The sequence below is a fragment of the Cicer arietinum genome, chromosome 3, assembly GCF_000331145.2.
Source record: "Cicer arietinum cultivar CDC Frontier isolate Library 1 chromosome 3, Cicar.CDCFrontier_v2.0, whole genome shotgun sequence".
In the NCBI taxonomy this organism is placed as follows: domain Eukaryota; kingdom Viridiplantae; phylum Streptophyta; class Magnoliopsida; order Fabales; family Fabaceae; genus Cicer; species Cicer arietinum.
The window spans coordinates 60,663,987-60,678,244 of NC_021162.2; the positions used below are offsets into that span (position 1 = coordinate 60,663,987).

General features: G+C 34.7%; 2 protein-coding genes across 3 annotated transcripts in view; both read left to right on the plus strand.

Moving 5' to 3' along the window:
* LOC101491317 (uncharacterized) overlaps positions 1-5,437 on the plus strand; it is a 7,136-nt gene extending 1,699 nt beyond the window's left edge. Inside the window, exons 2-12 of the mRNA XM_073366720.1 lie at positions 1-27; positions 158-250; positions 338-454; positions 682-777; positions 1,319-1,432; positions 1,777-1,830; positions 2,023-2,070; positions 2,695-2,845; positions 3,842-4,007; positions 4,549-4,618; positions 4,695-5,437. The exon at positions 1-27 is cut by the window's left edge and continues 10 nt beyond it. Of these exons, the coding sequence (XP_073222821.1) occupies positions 1-27; positions 158-250; positions 338-454; positions 682-777; positions 1,319-1,432; positions 1,777-1,830; positions 2,023-2,070; positions 2,695-2,845; positions 3,842-4,007; positions 4,549-4,618; positions 4,695-4,943 (1,185 nt within the window). The 3' untranslated portion in view covers positions 4,944-5,437. The remainder of the gene's footprint in view (positions 28-157; positions 251-337; positions 455-681; positions 778-1,318; positions 1,433-1,776; positions 1,831-2,022; positions 2,071-2,694; positions 2,846-3,841; positions 4,008-4,548; positions 4,619-4,694) is intronic.
* Positions 5,438-6,814: 1,377 nt separating this feature from the next.
* Positions 6,815-13,310, plus strand: LOC101491639 (uncharacterized). 2 transcript variants are annotated; one of them, XM_004492635.4, is made up of 6 exons: positions 6,815-8,740; positions 9,389-9,443; positions 9,624-10,571; positions 10,829-10,954; positions 12,670-12,733; positions 13,058-13,310. In XM_004492635.4, the coding sequence occupies exon 1, from the start codon at positions 7,041-7,043 to the stop codon at positions 8,655-8,657; it is 1,617 nt and encodes a 538-aa protein (XP_004492692.1). In that variant the 5' UTR covers positions 6,815-7,040; the 3' UTR covers positions 8,658-8,740; positions 9,389-9,443; positions 9,624-10,571; positions 10,829-10,954; positions 12,670-12,733; positions 13,058-13,310. The 2 variants fall into 2 exon arrangements, with proteins under 2 accessions (XP_004492692.1, XP_004492691.1); XM_004492634.4 differs by having other exon boundaries at positions 9,389-10,571.
* The last annotated feature ends 948 nt before the right edge of the window (positions 13,311-14,258 follow it).

Sequence of the window (14,258 nt, forward strand, 5' to 3'; positions counted from 1 at the left end):
CTGATATGGGGACTTACTTGCTGCAAGGTCAAACTTTTTCTTTACTTTTATCTATAATTTTGTTCATGTACCCCACTGAACATGTCTTGAGAAAATTCCTCAACATTTCTTTACCTATTTCACACCCAGTATTAACTTTTTTCCGCTCATGCATCAGGTTGGTTGGGATTCTGTCATGAGAATGGATGCCAATTTGCGAGATCTTTTTTTATATGAGGCATTTTTGTATTATAATCCTCTCCTACTCGTGGTGAGTTGAGACTTAATTCTACTGTTTATGTTGAAGACAACTTTTGTGTAAACTTTGCTTGATGATTTTTTGCTGTTACTCTTACAGACTATTATGGTCTGGCTTTGGGGAGTGAATTTGTGGGTATTTCTACAATCCAATGTAAGCTATCCCAAGATTTTTGATATTGATCAAAACCACCTTACTCACAGAGAGATATGGAAGGTAGTCAAGTTTTTTGCCTTTGTTTTTGAGAAAACATTATTCAATGCTAAGTGCCAATTCCAGTCCTTGTTCATGCATCAACTTCTATATATATATATATATATATTCGTTTACAACAAAACACCTGTTGTATCAATGACATGGTTTGATGATGCCAATACTATAGAGCATAACCCATATGCATGTTCATTTATTAACTTCAACTCTTACTCTTGTGTTATTTTCAGTGTAGCACTTGGATGACAATCCTTGTCCCTACTAGCATGACTTCTTATCTCTATCTCTATTCTCATGGGGAAGTATCGCTAGCTGCATCTCAACCAGTTCAGTATCTGCTCTGTTCTTTCTTTCTAGCTTTATCTCTTGTCTCATCCAGTTGAATTTGACTGCTTCCTTAAACATATCATTCATGGACATTTTTTATATACATTTTTTTCTTTTGATATATTAATATAATGCATAAATGTAATTTCATTCTTTGTAGTGTTGTCAATCACAGAAAATAGAGGCTTGTTAAAATTCCCCTATGCTATAACGCGATAACACCTTAAACGCTGCCATTTGACAATACTTTGTACTAAATTGTGTATCGTAGAACAATAGCAGGTTGTTCAAATTCTGCTATGCTATAGCGCTATAGTGCTGTTATAGCCGCTATTTAACAACACCGATTCCTTGTGTTGGTTTCGGGGCACTTCTTAAATATGCTTTTATGTAGAAGCTGGTGTCTTAGATTAACCGTTTAAGAAGAATGGAAGTAAATATTTCTTAAATGCTAGCAAATGGGTTGCTTCTTGTGATCCTTTCTTTGATAATCTTTTTTCGTCTACCATACATTCTAATCATGTAATATACATATTGCAGGTGCTTCTCTACATCTTTGTTGCAGTATTCTTGATCTTTCCCTTTGATATTTTCTATTTGTCCTCTCGGTTCTTCTTTTTGAGGACACTATTGCGGATAGCTTTCCCTTTGCAGGCAAGATTCCCGACTTTCGTGCCAGATATGGAATTTTGAGTGTTCATATGTATTTGATTACTTTTCTAAAGCACATGCAACATCCAGTAGGTTCCTTTTAGTTTATTGATTGATGTGAAGACGTGAAGTTCGTAAAGTGAGAGCTACTAGTTTGGTTCCTTTTTAGTTTATTGATGTGAAGACTGGAAGTTCGTAAACTGAGAGCTACTACCTGGGTTCAATGGTGTTGATATTTTAGTTGTAGTTTATTTTATTAGCTTCTGTAAGTTTGTTAATTGATTTTCTTATGGATGATATAAAGCTTATCATTTGGCTTACAAATAACGGTTCTTTTCTTCATACAGCCAATTACGTTTCCGGACTTTTTCGTGGCTGATATTTTAACCTCCATGGCAAAGGTACAGTACACAGCCTAATCTACATTCTTTTGTCCAATTTTCTATTAACTTCGTAAATGTCAATTTCTAAGTACTAAGAAATTTGTATATTTAGATAGTCACCTTACTTCTGTGATATTTTCTGACATTTTTTGTGTGTTAATAATTAATTCCTTCTTCTAGTTGTAGCCCCTAACTGTTCATTCAATACAGGTTTTTTCAGATTTGGAGCGTTCAGTTTGTAGAATGGTAAACAGACAGGTATGGTTTAAATCAAACATAACAAATTTTCTTTTTCTTTTTATTTTATTCTTATACTTTTTTATATATATTTGAGATAAGGTGGAAAATAATGTGATCTAAAACTAAAAGTTTAACATAACGAGTTGCTTTTCAAGTTAAAAAAAAAAATGAGAGTCGTCAAAGAGAAGGTTATTTTTCCATTTCTTCAATTTGGAATTGTTTAATTTTCCTTAATTTCTAAATTTTTTTAGTGAGACAATATTGGGTGCTTACATTCCTCTACGCTGAAGCACCAACACTTTTGATCAAAGACATGTCCTGGTTTCCAACACATGTTAGTGTTTAACACCAATACATTGATTGCATTTAATTAATTAATTAATTTTCTCAACTTATTATCGGTGTCAACGTGCTAATGTCGTGTTAGGTGTCCGTATTAGTAGATATGCTTCATTTTTCTTATTTTCATTTATATAACTTCGATGTAATCAATGCCAAACTTGGTAGTCCACTACAGTTACATCAAAACTCTTTTTTTCCATTTTTTGTTATTGGTTGCCTGTTCAGATTTGTGTATTTTCTTCCATATTTGTTCCATAGGGACTTGAATATTTTTTTCTTCATTTTTTTTATAATATGCAGGTTGCCACTATTGCTTGGCTTGAAGCTGATTCAGTCTGCGGAAGTCACTCAGTTGCAATACCAATAGTTCTTGTTCTTCCTTATTTATGGCGTTTATTGCAATGTCTTCGCCAGTACAAAGATACCAAAGAGAAAAATTGTCTCTTAAATGGTAATTGTTCTTGGCAACTTTTCCCCTTGATCTCCTATGTAAGATGTTGAAGTTCATTGGTTGTCCTCTCTGTTATTCACAAATTGCTATTAAGCTTGGTTATTTATATGGTCTATAATGAGTTCAAGCAGCTTTTTTGAAATGCTGGAGTAAGACTTTTTCGCTTTTTCACATACAAGAATTTCGTTTTGAAAAAAATTAGTTTCTATTTGAATATTCTTAGAATTTGGGCTTTAGGCATACCCCAAAGCTAGGTCAAGAGCCGGGGATTAACCGAACCTTACAAGGAAAATTTGTGGGTGACCCAATAATTGAGATCTTAACACGTCCTCTCACGTCTAGGACTGGACATCTAGAACATAGACAAATACGGTTGTCCCAATCCCAATAATATATCTAGAAATAGGCTCTAATACCAAATTAAAGTTTGAAATTTAGGCCTAACTCAATCCCAAAAGTTAGCTCAAAGAGGTGAGGATTGCCCAGTATCTTATAAGGACTAATTAGTAATTTAGTCATATCTCTAGACGAAATGGGATCTCAACACGTTCCCTCACGTTCAGGATTGAACATCTAAATCTTAGACAAATGTGGGTGGTCTAATAACATAGATGCTGACAAATATTTTTTCTTGATGTGTTTTATATACAGTTCATTGTCATATTCTGGCTTTTTTTCTTTCTGGTTCTCATATGGCTTGAGAGAATATTTTTGCCTACATAACTATTTTTTTTAGTTATCTTATGCACATTAACTGCAATTTTATTTATTTGTAATGAGCGGGATTTACAATCAGATACCGATCGTCCACACAAGTAACATCCCTTTATGATGTTCAGCATTATTTGTGCTGTGATGTCTATTGTTGCAAACATTCAACACTTACAGCACACTATTATTTTTTTATTGGCTTATTTTAATAATGGTTGTGAACTTGTGATCACTGCAATTGCTTGATTTCCTAGTATTCTAACTCCTTTTGCCCTTGTTTTCCAGCATTAAAATATTCGACAGCAGTCCCGGTAATTTTTCTTTCAGCCCTTAAATATCACGTCTTTCCTGAGAACTGGACGAATCTTTATCGGCCACTGTGGCTTCTCTCAAGTGTCATCAATTCACTTTATTCATTTTACTGGGATATAACCAGAGATTGGGATTTAAGGTACCAAATCTATTATCTTTCCCGTTCAGGTTTATAGTAACAAAAGACATTGCAATTTTGTACAGATACAAGAATTGCATATACAAAATATCAAAGTTTAAATCTCACGAGCAAAAACTAAAGAAAGAAATTTACATACACATAGGTGTCCAGATGAGTTAACAACCATTTCCACCTTATATGCGAGACACTGTCATTATAATACTTGAATGTATCAAAATTAAAAAAACATCTTTGGATGTGTATTTTGTTTTCAATTTAGTCCTCAAATGTGTCTTTGATTAATTAATTTGGTTATCAAATGTGTATTCTATTAGTCTGTTTGGTCCATGAAATTACTAACAAAAAACACAATCGAGGATATTATGTAATTGGGATTCATTCAGGGACTATTGTAACATTGTTTTGCACATTTAGGGACCAAAATGACCGTTTACTTGTATCCGGATGCTAGTTTTCTGATACATTTCACTTTTAATGGAATGTATTCATTCTGATTTTGCTTTGTATTGAAAATTTTAGTTCATTTCCTGTCTTACAGTGGCTTTTCGCGCATATTCAAGTTCAACAAACCAAGTCTAGTTTCCAACCTGTTTTATGGACGACATTGGGTAACAATCTGATGCATCTTACGACATCATATGTTCATTTGATTCTACAATGACAAATCTAATTTATGAGTTACAGGTATACTTTTGGGTAATTGGAAGCAACCTAGTTCTGCGCGGTTCATGGACATACAAACTATCTGCTCATCTCCGCCACAACTACCTGACAGTGTTCGGTATCACTCTGTTGGAGATGTTCCGGCGTTTCCAATGGGTGTTTTTTAGAGTTGAAAATGAATGGAACAAGATTACTCGATCTGGTGTTCAACTCGCAGAAATTCCAAGAGAGGAGGAGAAATTGCTAGGCTCCAATATTCATGATGTATAGAGAAACTTAGCCAAACCAAAATTTTGCCAATGTCTTTATACCATCCCTAGATCTAATTCAATTTTTCAGCTGATGCTTATTCTTCTAATCCCAAAAAGCATTTTTCTTCATGTGTTCCTGGCCTTGCCGACATGAGGGAGTTTTCATGCATATGCATGGATGTTTGAGATTCATATTGTTGATTCCACGGCATGCAAAGATGCTTGGGAAGAGACTCTTTCAAATCATTTGTACTTAATGGAAGTATCGGCAACTCAATGAAGATGAAGAAGCAAGTATGAAGAGCTGCAACAAGTAGTGCATTAGAACAACGGTGGCCATTGTGGGTGGTGCTTTCAATTTTTTTCCCTATCTGATTGTGGCTCTTTAACTTGGATCACTATTTGTAACAAGGCAACATATGGACTCAAAGCTTTGTTTTCTGGGTGAAAGAAGTTAAATCAGGATACATACAATTTTTTTTAATAAAAAAGAGGTTGAATCAGTTTAACTAACTTACAGATATATTAATCATGTCATTAAGTTTGATTAATGGATCTTGCTCGGACACTATTTGGACAAAGAACTTGATCAAATATTTATTGCATAAATGATTATGATATAAGTGCTCATATCTAATCTATTTTTGTAATGAAAGATGAAATAAAATCAAACTATTTTCAAATCAGCTATTAACTGTTTTATAAGTTATTTTAGAGAGTTTTTAGAAATAAGTTGAAAGCAGCATATAAATATGTTATCAGTAGTTTTCACAAATATGTTATCAGTAGTTTTCACAAGTTTTTCCAAATAATCTTATAAATATTTATATTAATAAATAAACTTCAATAAATTAATTTGAATATTTTAAAAATACTACACGATAAAAGGCCCTAACTTAAGTGTTTGTCTTATAAAAAACATAGGAATGAAGTTAATAGTTATTAAATGATTATTTTAATAATATTTTATTGAGGAGTTTTTCTTAGCATGTTCGAAAGACGTGCATTTATGTATTATTCCTTTGTTTTAGTGGGTTATTTTCAAAATTTGTATAAGAAAGAAAAGCAAGGGAGAGATAAATATAGAGGTATAGTGTCACACTCTCAATTTTGATATTCAAATAACACACTGACACCTAAATTTGATATGTACAACCGATTATGGTTGTTTTTGGTGAATAAATAGATAAAAGATGTCTAATTTCTAATAGAATGATACTTAAGCTTAAGACATATTATCGATTATGATAGCCCATTCCTACACTTGAATTCTGCGTTGGCTAGTTGTAGATCACAAACTCATTGAATAGCATTTAGCAAGCCTAAAACTCCTCCTCTTCCATCAACCAAAAAGGTACAATCACATGATTTTAACAAGCCCATAACAACTTTCATCATCCCTTATACACATGTCAATAGTGACACGTTTGAGAGCAGAAGGGAAAGATTCATCAAGATTACACATATTTTTCATAAACCAGTCTACAATAGAAATTAGAAATAGAGAGGTTCTCAACTCGTATTATTGTTAGAAGGTTTTAGTTGAGTCACAATCCCCCAAACTTTGATGTATTAGTTTTCCACAAATACCGTCAAGTAACGACCAACGGCGATTTTTTATTATCGTGGAATACTTAATATTCTCTCTAGTGTTAAACAAAATATTGTTATTATATATACATTCTTTGATCCTATTTTTATTTATATTTGAGACTAAGTAAAATCGAAGAAATATTTATAACTACAAAAGACTATAATACACCATAAAAAAAAATACTTCTATAACCAAAACACCAATAAGTTTCATCATATGAGATATTCATTTGGAGTCTCTTTCACTTTGGAAGATGAAAAATTCTTATTTGATCGTAAACATTTGAACAAACAGAAATATATACAATGATTTAATTTTTTCAAAAGTAAACATTAATTTTTTTGTTAATTTTTTTAAATATGTATTTCTAAATAGTGATTGTGATGATGGAAGACTTGAATATTCCACAAGATACTTGAATCTCCATTAATTCACACAAAAAATGGTAGGTACTTTTAACTCAGTAGTGTAATCATATATATATAAAGCATTTTCAAATTACAGTTGAAAAGTTTAGTGGTCATGATGTTGAATCCAAGGTATGCAACCACCATCCTCTTCACCTCTCTTCGCACTTCCTCTACAACAACGTTCCTCCTTCTCTACCCTTACACAACCTTCTTCGCTCGTTGCCACCGCAAAAAACTCCACAAACTCCCAACCTTCAACGACGCTGTTTCATCTTTCAACCACATGCTCCACCTCCGCCACCCACCACCCATTCAAGAATTCAACAAACTTCTATCAACAATCGCCAAACTCAAACGCTACAGCGCCGTTGTTTCGCTTTATTCCATGTTGGAGTTTAAGGGAACCGTGAAACCCTCACTTGTCACCATGAGTATATTGATTAATGGTTTTTCTCAATTGGGTCATATGGGTTTTGCTTTTTCAATTGTTGGAAAAATTATCAAGAGTGGTTTTGATTTAGATGTGAAAACACTCACTACTCTTATGAAAGGTTTGTGCTTGAAAGGTAGGGTTTTGGATGCACTTTACTTGCTTGATGATTCTGTTTCTAGAGGGTTTAGATTTGATGAGATTTGTTATGGGACAATTATTAATGGGTTGTGTAAAACTGGTAGAACAAGAGTTGCTATTGAGTTGTTTCCTAAGATGAAGACTCTTAGCGTTTACCCTAATTTGATTATGTATAATACTGTTATTGATGGTCTTTGTAAACAAGGAGATGTAGATGAGGCTTGTGGTTTGTGTTCTGAAATGGTTGCTAATGGTATTGGTCTTGATGTTTATAGTTACAATTCTCTTATTCATGGTTTTTGTTCTGTTGGTCGGTTTGGATCCGCGGCAAAGTTGCTCGATGAAATGGCGGTGAGAGGGAATGTTTATCCTGATGTCTATACCTTTAATATATTGATTGATGGATTGTGTAAACTAGGAATGGTTACTGAAGCTCACAATGTGGTTGCGGTGATGATTAAAAGAGGTCTAAAGCTTGATGTTGTTAGTTACAATGCTTTGATGAATGGTTATTGTCTGTGTAGTAATATGAATGAAGCTGAACAATTGTTTGATAAGATGGTTGAGAGAGGTCATTTGCCTAATGTTATCAGTTATTGTACTTTGATTAATGGATATTGCAAGGTTAAGATGATGGATGAAGCCATGATGCTATTAACAGAAATGCATAAGAAGAATTTAGTTCCTGATACTGTAACTTATAATTGTCTTCTTGATGGTTTATCGAAATCGGGAAGAACATTGTACGAGCAGGACTTGGTTGAGGCCATGCGTGCCAGCGGTGAACCCCCTGATTTAATCACTTACAATACATTGTTAGATCATTATCTCAAACATGAGGAGGACCTTGACAAGGCACTTGCATTGTTTCGGCACATTATTGAAATCGGGTTCTCTCCAAACATACGCACGTACAATATACTTCTTGATGGTCTTTGCAAAAGTGGAAGACTGAAGTCTGCAAAAACGATTTTTCAGCTTCTGTCTGCCAAAGACTGTCAACCCAATATTCGAACATATAACATTATGATCAATGGGCTTTGTAAAGAGGGTTTATTAGATGAAGCAGAGGCCTTACTTTATAAAATGGTAGACAATAATTGCCTTCCCAACTATATAACTTTTGATACCATTGTTCGGGCAGTTTTGGTGAAATAGTTTTAATTGTTGAGGCAAAGAAACTTCTTTCAAGGAATGGTTTGCTGGGAGGTTTTTGGAAAAATTACATGACAATTGACATGGTTAGAATTTTTTTCTTGTTCAAGTTTTTTGAAACTATGAATGATTAGCAGATGTTTGTTTCTTTCATCAAAGAAGTCAGATTAGTCAGTAACCTGCTTCTTCTTGAAGAATTTTTTATTAATTATATGTCTTAACTTTCATTTTGATCCTATGTTAGTGATCATGGGTTAGTACTCTTGATGAATTTTTTTATCGTGAAACAAATGAAGTAGAAACTGACATGATTGTCCTGCCTACCTTTTGTAACCAACACTTCTCTCTCTCTCTCTCTCTGTTCCTATGTCTTTTCTAAAATCTTGTGCTGTATGTTTGCAACTAGAAAAAAGTTAAAATTCAAATATCTTATATTTAACTCAATCAGTTAGAGCTAGCTTAATGATTTGAGTAGCAATGGTTCTTCCAAGAATCTATTTTGAAGTGATTTTTTTTTATTAAAATCCTTTTGGAAAATTAAACCAACAGAAGTATACAAAATGGGGTATGAGTGTGTATAAGAGAAGATTTTGCTCTGTTGGACTAAAATATGGGTTCAGATCCTCTTAACCGGGCTTTTGTACTACAGAAATCTGTATATGGTGTTTTTCCCTCTATTTTTTTTCATTAATTGGAATAATTTGCTCACTTGTGATTCCATTCCCAACAAACAGGTTTAGAAGTTCCAATGGTTGATCTTCACATTTTCTCCTTGAGTTTTTAAATCAGGTATGCTGTACCATTCAAAACTATGATAACTGTTGACGAACTATGAACCAAGAGTTTCCTGGTTAATATATTCTGTGTATTTCTCATGAAAAGACATTTATGTTTTGTGTATCTAACTATTTCATTTTGCTCCTTTTGATTCTAATGAAATTCATTTTGATGATATTCATTTCAAACCAGTAATGAAATTCTTGCCAATGTTGGTTGGCATGGTTGCCACCTTAAATACCCAGAAGAGAAACTTGAATCTCTCACTTCCCCCCAGTTTCAAAATTCACTCACACTTTGCGGCATTTCTAGGGATGTCAATGGGGTAGGGCATGTTAGTATTCCCCCACTCTGTTCTCATATTGCACCCCGTCCCTGATACCCTCCACGGAGAGTTTTTCTCCCCTGCCACAGCCCCTATAGATCCCTGTGAGGATCCAGTCAGCATAAAAAAAAGTAACAATTTATACAAAAAAAAAATTAGTGCAACTCAACAAACACTGCCAATTATTCATTGTTGCTGTACCATATATCTGCAAAGCAGTAGAAGTATTTTCAAATGCCTTACTAAGGACCATAAATGGGAAATCAGCACAATGGGAAAAATGAAAGAGAAGTGTGTTAAAAGAGCATAAATGGGAAATCAACACTATGATGATTGTGTGTCAAAATCGCAATACTTAACCAATATGTCATAAAGCTGCGACTCAGGGGATTGAAATAAAAAGAAAGTTGCATCAATAATTTGCAAAAACAGTAGAAACATTTTTAAATGCCTTACTCAGAAACATAAATGGGAAATCAGCAAAATGGGAAAAATGAAACTCAAGGTTTAGAGTAGTTATTGCCAAGGGCAACTAGCTTTACCAAGCAGCGGAAATTGCCGCAAGTTCTTTGAAGACGAGGGAAAGCAACAGATCTGCGTTCAAATAACTGCTCACTTGGGAAGATAAATGGGATGTGAACGTGACGGCATTGAAGAGGACACAAACATAAGCAGATACGTGACAGAGCAGGACACAAAAACGAGCATAGACACGATGAAGCAGCAGCGCAGTGGGTCTATTAGGGTTCGATTCTACTTGGATTCGATGTTCTCACAGAAATGTGATGCAACCTGTTGTCTTTTCCATTCTCACGGTAATTACTAATTTCTAAATTCTCACAGTCACTTGAGTTGTTTTTTGTTTCTTTTTTAAAAAACTACAAAAAAAGGCACCTTTATAATACTTCTATACAAATATGAGAGTATTCTAATAATCTTCTCGAGGATGAGACCTCGCGTTGAAAAAAACCTTGCCTGTGGGGACCTAAATGGAGCAGTTCCTGCGTAGAGTCTCATGCACTTTTTTTTGCATAGAATCCCCCATTTGTGTATTTATATTGGACCATTTCAGGGTTAAAGTTATTGTCTTTTGAAGCCTGAGGCTCTGTATTCTGCTGTTTGAGACTGCAACATGGAAGCAAACTTTGAAGTTGCGCCTTCTTTGTCAAGCATCTCAAAGGACGATTCTTCATCCAAGGTAAGTTTTTTTGCTGATTTAATCATTTGTCATCACTGAATTTCTTCAGATCAATTAATGGCTCTGCTTGAAATTTAATGATATTGGATTTTGGTTGTGGCTTGTGGGGGTTCAGTTCTTTGATTCCTTTTTCTGATGTCTCCTAGATCCTTTCCCTCTTCCATCTGCTGAATTTATTGAAATAGATAGATTTTGGATATTCAATTTTATGTTTTAGATCATAAATCAGTTCCTTTTTGTTATATATATGGAATGGAATTTTAATTGTGTGAATTCAATGCTCAAATCCATCCATCAATTATGTTGATTCTTTGATATGTTTGGTAACCTCGTTATCTCATTAGCTGGCGTTTCGTGGGCTTGGGTTCGTTCTCCTTGTTTGTAATATAATTTGGACTTGTACAAGTATTTTTATCAATCAATGTCAGTTCTTCTTGCTGAAGAAAGGAATTGATTTATGTTTGGGTGGGTGGATATGTTACTCAATGACAGATAGCGTTTTGCAATATACTAACTAGTAATCACGGTTTTGTATTTGATGGTATTTCTGGTTTTACTGTTAAAATTGTTGCTTTCCTTATACTGTTACTGATATTTTGTTTTAGGGTTAGTTGTGGGGTTGGATCTCAATGAGGGTGCTCAACTCTTGAGTTCTTCAGTAGGAACATCCCATGGGCAGTAAACTCTGCTGCTCTAGGGTGCCACCCTGTGGTGTACTTCATGCTCCCTGAGCAAGGACTTGGGCCCTGTGTTTGGAGACGTGTAGGATGATGTTGAACAGGTCTTGGGCTTGAGTTTTCTCTGATCAAAAGGGTAGGTGAGGATAATCGTGATGGATCAGGATTGTCAACAAATGATATCATTCAGAGTTTCTGCCAAGTGGAAGCTTTAGGATGCTTTATACCTTAATTGTCCTTGTAGCAAGGGTTCCTCACTCAAGGTTATGGAGGCCTTGGATGGTTACTCTTCCCTAAGCAGGGCCTGAAGCCCAATTGCAAGGGTTGTGGAGTTACCGTCAAAAAGTGTCGGCCTAATCAACCTTACAAAATCATCTTGTAAGGCGAGAGATGACTCTCAACACACCTCCCTCACACACCCAAGATTGAACACTCTAAGTGTGACCCGAGTGCCCCGATAGTAGGTGCTCCAACAGATCTCGGATAAGGTCTGATACCATCTTAGAATTTGGGTTGGGCCTAATTCAACCCCAAAATTCAAGTTTGTAAGGTGAATGATGCCTCATTTGTAAACATTTTTTCAGCCCATATCACATCATTGAGGGACCGCTACTATTTTTTTAGTCTCATGAGAAACCAATGAGATGTTACCTTTTTGATAGATGGGATACTCCAACCAAAACTTAAGACAAAGGAAGGACTGCGGTGGCATGCTTTATGGGGTCCTCTGTGACTTGCAGTATGATGGTAAAACCTATTGTAAAAAATTAAGCAATGTCGGAAAGAGAAACTTGGAATGAAAAAGCTGATTAATATTGTATCTTCGAATGGTTTATGTTTGTTTGTTAGAGATTTTATGTGTATCTGCTTCATCATCACTTAATTGTCAGTTTATATAATTTATTTATGAATTTCCTCAACTCCTTTTTGGTGGAAAATAAAATAGAGTTAGACGATTCATTCTAAAATCACTTGTATTTAATCTCTGAGGAAGCCGGAACATGTTGTAAGTTGAGGCTGTGTAATTTGTGGTTGTAGGGGTAAATCTAAGATGGAAATGGGGGCTACATCATCTGTGGCTGAGGAAATTGCTCCTAAAAATGTGAGTATTTAATTGTTTCTCTCCGTTTATTCTTTTTGTTTTACCATCACCAACATAGTTTTTGGTTGTAGTATTAGTTTATAATGGGAATGGGGAAGTCATCTGAGCAAAAACCTCCAGCAATGGAAATTGCTGTGCCAAGAGTGATTTATTTTTAAGTTGAATGGCTTTAAATGCTTGCAACATATCAAACCTTGTATGGTCATGGTTTAGCATTTGTTTCTATTTTCTTCGGTAGTGAAGCCCTTAAGCAGAAGGTTAATTTGCCACTAAGTAATAAAGGATGTCAGCTATATACTAAAACATCATACTCTCTATTTGTAGGTTGGACATTTTAGAGCAAGGAGGAGGGCATCGGTGTTCTATTGTTTAAACTTTTGGATTATGCTTGGTTTTCAACTTTTCAAGGTTTCGGTACATCTGAATATGATTAAATAATGTTTCCATGACATCTTAATTTGATGGAAATGGCATGCAGACTGAAGCCTGGTGTAGGGTGATTTTTTGTGCCGTCAATTAATCAGCTTGACGGAACTTAATGTTTTATGTTTTGTCAAATGAATTTTTTTTAAACTTACTTTTTTTTTTGGAAAAATTGAAAAACTTTTTAATTATTTTTTTATTGGAAGAAATTTAATATTTTTCCCGAATTTTTTTTGAAATATAATAGAGAGAGTGAGTAAGGAAGAAGCCACCAAATCATGGAAACAACCGAATCAAAGCAACCTATTACCATCACGTTTTCAATATCTCTCCCCAAAACATGTAAAAAGACCGATTCCCATAAAATAGAGAACCTTATCGAATATACTTATGTTCCTAATGATGTACAAATTGCTGAAACCATACCACCTCTTTTAAGTCCTTATAACATCTTTAAAAGATAAAGATCTTTCACCAGATCTATCAGAAACCTGATCACAACAAGCCGTCGTCATATGAAAGAATATGTACAATCTTCACGACTTGATCAGTGCAGCCTCAGAGCGACAAACCAAGAGCAGTATGTTGATTTAGAGATTCCGCAGAATCTTATAAATCATTGGAAAACTGAAGGATACACATCGTTACACTTTGGAGCTGTTAGATTAATCCTTTCTCTCCATCGAAGGAAAAATCTCCTTGTTTTACGTAAGATAGCGTTGTTAGACTCTAGGTATCTGCACTATGAAAACGCAGTCATCGGGATTGTCCTGACTTCATTACATGCAGGAAGCGCAGTCCTCACTATCTTCCCGAATTACAACGTAAGTCTTAATGACAGTACCTTGTCAACAAGACTAATGGTCCAAGTTCAGATCACCAGAACTGATCAGATCCCAGAAGCCTTGTCTGCAAATCTTCATCACCAAATAATCTATCGACTCCAGAATCATTTGATAGATTTATCAGTCACATGATGTTCTTCGGATTTGTTATTGGTAGTCACCAATAAAGAAGAAGAAACACCATCTATTGTCCAAATCCCTAGAAAAATATCGAGAGAAGAATTAACACAGCTGATTCCTCTTGAATGGATCACAAA

Coding starts and splice junctions, on each gene's coding strand:
- LOC101491639 (XM_004492634.4), top strand. CDS start 7,041: ATGATGTTGAATCCAAGGTATGCAACCACCATCCTCTTCACCTCTCTT.